Source organism: Desmodus rotundus, chromosome 9 (assembly GCF_022682495.2).
Source record: "Desmodus rotundus isolate HL8 chromosome 9, HLdesRot8A.1, whole genome shotgun sequence".
In the NCBI taxonomy this organism is placed as follows: domain Eukaryota; kingdom Metazoa; phylum Chordata; class Mammalia; order Chiroptera; family Phyllostomidae; genus Desmodus; species Desmodus rotundus.
In genome coordinates, this window is record NC_071395.1 from 102,769,993 (window position 1) to 102,775,992 (window position 6,000).

Genomic DNA, 6,000 nt, shown 5'->3' on the forward strand with positions numbered 1-6,000 from the left:
GGGAACACAACAGCAAACAAAACCAACAAGGCCCCAGCTCTCACAGAACCTTCCCTCTGATGACTGGCGCTGAGACAAAAGCATGATGAACTGGTTTCCGGGGAAGCATAGGGCACAGCACTGTGGACCACGCAGCTGAGCCCCACCATGCAGAGACTGGCAAGGAGAGGCTTCTAGAGAATCTAGAAAGACTCAGGAATTGAGATCTGAAGGTTGCTTAGGAGTGAGTTCATGAAAGGGAGGAGGAAAGTAGAGGCTAATAGGCAGAGAGAGGGCTCCAAGGCCAGAGAGCCTGGGAACAGCTGGGACAAGTTCTGCTTTACCGTGGGTCCACTAGATCAAGGGGGTGAGCGAAAGTGCCGGGTAGTGAGTGAGTGGGACTAGGTCTCGCGGGGCCTTGTCTGCCTGGTTAAGAAGCTGAAAATAGGCAGTGGGAACCCACTTTAAGGTTTTAAGCACAGCAGTGATATTTTCAATGTACACCTTAGAAAGATACTAGCTGCAGAATGAAGAGTAATTGGAGGAGAATAAGAATGAATATATGGAACAATCTGGAGGTTGTTCCCATAGTCCTCATGAGAAATGACAGTGACGTGACTGGAGTATTGTCAGTGAGAATGGAGAGAAGTGGGTGGATTCCCGTAATATTTTAGAAAAGAACTGACAGAATTCAAGGACTGATTGGAAAAGGAGGGTGCAACTGGGAACGACACTCAGGCTTCTGGCTGGAGTAACCGAATTCGTTGTGGTACCATTCACTGAGAGAACACCGGAGGTAAAGAAAGTTTGGGGGCGGGACTGGCAGTAGAAGCAGAGTGATGGGTTAAATTTAGGATACATGGAGTTTGAGCGGCTTGACAGACACACACTTGGGTACCGGGAATCCATCACTTAGAGCTGGGCTGGAGTTCCGGTTGAAAGTCATTTACACAGACACGATGACTAAACCGCAGAGGTGTGTGCGCAAGGAAAGTGCATCGAGTCAGAAGGCGAGGACAGAGCCCTGGGAAACCACTGCAATGAAAGGAGGGCGGAGAGAGGAAGATAAGCTGGCAGAGAAGAATGAGAAGAAGTAACTGGAAAGGAGGAGGGAAACTAGGAGTATAATTATTACAGAAAGTAAGACAGGAAAGTGCCTCAATAAGGGTTTATAGTGCCGGCACTGCTGAGAGATCAAGTCAGTTAAGGACTGAGAAGCACCCACAGGACCTGAGCAACCAGGAGGTTATAGGAGACCGTGGAGAGAGAGAGTGAGTGCAGTGTGGAAGCAGAGGCCTGATTTAACTGGCTTGAAGAGTGGATGGAAAGCAAGAAGGTGGGACAGTAAGCGAAGGAAACTCAGTAAGTCTGACTGGAATTGGCAGTCGGCATAGAGAAATGGAGAAACGATGTGTCGGGGGTACTATTTAGTAATTGTTTCCCAAGGTAAAAGAAACTTGAACACATTTCAAGGCTGATGAAAAGAGCCATTTACACTAGAGGCAGAGGTCCGACTCCACAGAACCTCATTTGTAAGAAAGTGGAAGGGTTACAAGCACACGCCACGAGGGATGATGTTAAACCAGGGGAGGACACCCCCCTCCACGGTAATGGGAAAGAAGGGTGGTTGTCAGCACAGGGACATTCCTGTCTTGGTGGCTGACAGTTAACAAATCTAACGGCTCCTCTTTTCTCCTTGAAGGTGGAAAAGTGGTCATCTGCCGAGAGGAAGGGGAGAGGCAGAGTTGGAGGAGGGGAGAGACATTATCGAAAAGAAACAAAAAGATAACCACTTGACCCAGAAGTTTTGTCACCAACCTGGCTTTCTTTTTCTCTTTCTTCTTAGTAGAACTCAGCAGCTAGATGTGGAAACGCAGACAGTTAACTCCGTGGCACCCCAAACCCAGTTGAACTGGAATACACTCTATTGCCCATGTATTCCTAAATTTTACTTCCTTCAAAAGAAAGGAAACATTTTCTGGTGTTTTCAGGAATACTCCCATCCTGTTCAACATCCGCTGTGCTTTTGAGCAGCTCTTCTGGATTCAGGGAGCCCCATTCTCAACCCTGGGGCTGCCCCGCCTTTTAAACCCTCTCATTCCCTTGTTTGTTTGTCCCTCCCTGTGGCTTTTAATTCCTGCCTGTCATCATCGACGCACCCGTCGATCTCCCACCTCTAATGTTTAGAGCACCTACTACGTACCAGACACTTTGAACTGTTTTCACTTCTCTGGCGTCACTTACATCCCCGTGACACAGGGGAGGGGTTGATGGTCTCCCCACTCTTACAGAAGAGGAAGTTAAAGCTAGGGGAACTGAAGTCACATGGCTACTAATGACCAAGTGGGGATTAGATCCCAGTCTGTCTGACTCCAGAACCCATTACTCTCTGCTGTAAGCTCCCAGGGAGCAAGCAGTGTTCTGATTCATCATTATATGTCTCATGGGAACTCAAACAGCACTTTGCACGTAGAAGATGGTTGGTAAATATTGATTTGAACTCTGACCTGACTCCCTGAATATTTTTAGTGTTTTGACATTTTAGAGTGTGCCCAATGTTCTCTGAAAAAGCCATTCAACTCTGTTTAGTTTAAAAGAACAAAGCAAAATAAAACACCTCTCGGTGCAGCAATGGCCTCAAATGTGGTAAGCTTACAGTGTAGACAGGAAGATGGCAAAATGAAAATGTTTGCTTTCCTCCTCTGGATGACTTTTTAAAACTTAATAATCTCGTCAAGGGCATCAACAAGTCATATGATAGTGTCAACAAAGAAGCCACCCAACAGAATCTCCCATGCAGTCCCCGTAAGAGAGTAGCAGCAGCGCGACCGAACTCCACTGAAACCACCCTCTTTTCGTTTCTCAGGAGTACCACGTGTATGGCTGGTGGGTAGGAGAACTCAACAGCCTTGTTGGGATTGTTCCAAAGGAGTATCTCACAACTGCCTTTGAAGCGGAAGAAAGATGAAGCCCAGGTATGGGAAGTATTGGCAGTGCATGTGTCGGCCAAGCCTTTGTTTCACTGTGAAGGATGAGAGTTGCCAGTGAAGCAGCCCTTCTTCATTTCCCAAAGTGATGCTAATAATTCACCATTGAAAGAAGGTGATTCTGGAATTACTTTTCCTAAATTAGGGGACTGTGTCAGTTATGATTAGGTTCAACGACATGTGACAGAAAACTCAAAATAACTGATTTAATTAACATAGAAATTTATTTTTCTCTTCTGTAAAAATCTGGTGGTAAGTGATACAAGGTATCTGAGTCCCAGGCACCTTCTCTTTTGTTCCACGGTGCGTGGCCAACATCCCTCAGGTTACCTCGTGGCCTGCGATGGACGCTCCAGCTCTCGCGATCATGCCTGTTTCCTACTCAGCAGGCAAGATAAAATGAAAGGAGAAGGGCACACCCTGTCCTTTCAAGGACACTTTACAGGTGTCATGCACACCACTTCTGCTTACATTCCTTTGGCCAGAACTTGAACACACAGACCCACAAAGCTGCAAAAAAGGCTTCATTCTCAGTAGAACCTGTGTCTAGCTTAAAAGTGGAGGAGGGGTTCACTAATAAAGCGAAGAGGGGAGAATGGGTATTGCAGACAACTAGGAATGGCTGCCACCAGCCTCCAGCATGGGTCTGGGTTTCTATGTCCCCAGCTCCAGACCCAGGCAGGCACCGCTTCCTCCAAGTGCATGTGCATTAATGATGACTGACCAGGACTAGGGACCCAGTCTGAGGATTCCTAGGGAACAGAAATGAACTTCCAGGTCATAAAGAATGTGGCTTGCATTTATGAGCAAGAACCATATCATATTTTAAAACAGTGGAGTGCGTGCTTGGAGTAGGGTAACTTTGCACTTGCTTTGGCGCAGAATGGGTTTTGTTTAGAATTAGGATGGTGATGGAAGGCACCCCAAGCCAGCATGACGTCGCTAGCTCCATCTTCCAACCTATGGGAGCCAACCTCATTGCTAGGGGTGAGGGGTGACATGTGTGACAGTGATACAAACTGTCCTTGGAACCTCGCGGACCAAGGCCCATTCTAGTGTGCAGCCAGCAGCCGAGGGGATTCACTTAGGAAAACACGGAAGGACAGATCTGACTTTCCAATGCCCCTGCACAACCGTAAAGCACCAGCTCGGGCCTGTCGCACAAGGTCGGACTTCGTGGCTTTCCCAGTGAGGGCCCCGTTCCCGGCCGTAAGTGTAGAAGGGTTGGGTTTCTTCTGTCAAACCTAAGCAGCCTCACCCTCCTTCACTCGATTTACTTAATGACAGAGTTGTTTATCTCCTCACTTTCTCTGACCCAACCATCCCAGGCCTAGGAGTCTGTCCCACAGCTGCACGTGCACACGTGCACAACTACGTGCACACGAGGTTCACTGTTTGTAACAGCAAACCACTGGACGTAACCTAAGTGTTCAACAGAGACCTAGCTGAGTAACTGTAGCACATTCACAGAATTGAATTCTATGCAACAGGAAAAAAGAAGCTCTCTGCACTGATATGGAATACATTCTGAGATATGCCGGTAAGTTTAAAAAAAAAAAAAAGCAACAGAGAAGGTCGGCCTAATTTAATCCATATGTATAAAAAGGGAGTTTCCGGTGGTTTCCGTACGTGTGAGATGCCTCCGGAAGGAGAAAGAAAATGCTAACACCGGTTGCCTCCACGGACAGCGAAGCTGCATGACTATCAGGCAGGGAGACACCTGTTACCCTGTGCCCTTCTATACCTTCTATATTTTGAATCATAAAAGCAAATTTATGTATTTTTCCTCTTCTAGGACATACACCCTTCTCTCTACCCCGCCTTTCTGAAGAAACTGATCATCAAGAGCTCCCACTCCCTACGCCTGCCCCCCCCCACCACACTCCTTACTGAAGAGACACACGTATCTGCCACGTTTCTGTAGCAACTGTAAACTGCCAATAAGACCAATGGGAAGAGGCAGAGTCATCCCTGGTACTAAACCTGCCTTGTCATAGCTCGTTGCTTTTCTAAACATGTCCACACAGCTACTTCTGCGCTTTCCACAGGCTTATCACAGAGAAGGCAGAGAGAAGGAGACCTTTGGAGGAGGAGGCTTCTGGTTGTTTTGACTGATTTTAAAAGCATAAATAAATTCAGATTTGGTTCCTTGCCATGTGTAATGGTGTTGAGTTTCTTTTGCAGTGGTGTCAAAGTGCTGGTTCTGGGCATTCTTGCTGGCTCCAAACCAAGTAGGAAGAGATGGCCAGATAGAAAACAAGAGCCCAGGTAGAGAAGGGGACTTGCAATTGTCTCTCAGGGAAGGATCATCTCTGGGACCTAGACCTGCCTGGTTTCTGCTCAGCCTCTCAGACTTCCTTTGGCTGCCTCCTTGGTTATTTTTTCTTATGTGCCGAATCTGTCTGAAACGAGACGGTGCTAGAAGAACGTCCTTGGAGTCAGCACATTGGAGAGTTCCTTTTGGGCCTTAGTTAACTACCCCACTGGGTCCTGTAGGCAGCAAATCCTAAACAGGGTCCAAGCAAGAGCTTTGAGGAAGGCTTGCGTACACCCAGCTCTGCTCCTGTCCTGTTGCCTGTACCTAGCACTCAGGTTACCTGAACCTTGAAGAGGAAGCAAAACATAGTGGTTAAGAACACAAACTCTGGAACCAGACAGCCTGGGAATAAACCCCAACTCCCCATTTACTACATATGTTCTCTAGAGCAAGTTCCTTGACCTTTTATGCTTCAAGTTCTTCACCTTAGAAAAGGCATTCTCCATCTCACTGGGTCATTAGGAAAATTAAAGGAAAAAAACACACGTAATGTACTTAGAACTAATGTTGGGCGTATACTAACTGCTCAATAAGGCTTAGCTATTATTACTGCCTGACTGTCTACACAAGTTTTGAAAAATGGGCAACTGAGCAGCTATAGAAATTTTCTCTCGTGTAAATTAAAGCATAGGAAATAGCATCAATAATATCTTAATAACTATACATGGAGCCAGGTAGGTACTTGAAATATCGGGGTGGGGAGGACCACTCTGTAAA

At 46.8% G+C, this 6,000-nt stretch overlaps 1 protein-coding gene across 2 annotated transcripts in view; it reads left to right on the plus strand.

Annotated features, from left to right (window-relative positions):
- The window catches only part of SKAP1 (src kinase associated phosphoprotein 1), a 265,799-nt gene extending 260,681 nt beyond the window's left edge, over positions 1-5,118 (plus strand). For both annotated transcript variants that reach the window (XM_053910585.1, XM_053910586.1), the window contains 2 exons: positions 2,846-2,954; positions 4,762-5,118. In XM_053910585.1, the coding sequence (XP_053766560.1) occupies positions 2,846-2,947 (102 nt within the window). In that variant the 3' untranslated portion in view covers positions 2,948-2,954; positions 4,762-5,118. The remainder of the gene's footprint in view (positions 1-2,845; positions 2,955-4,761) is intronic.
- Positions 5,119-6,000: the final 882 nt, after the last annotated feature.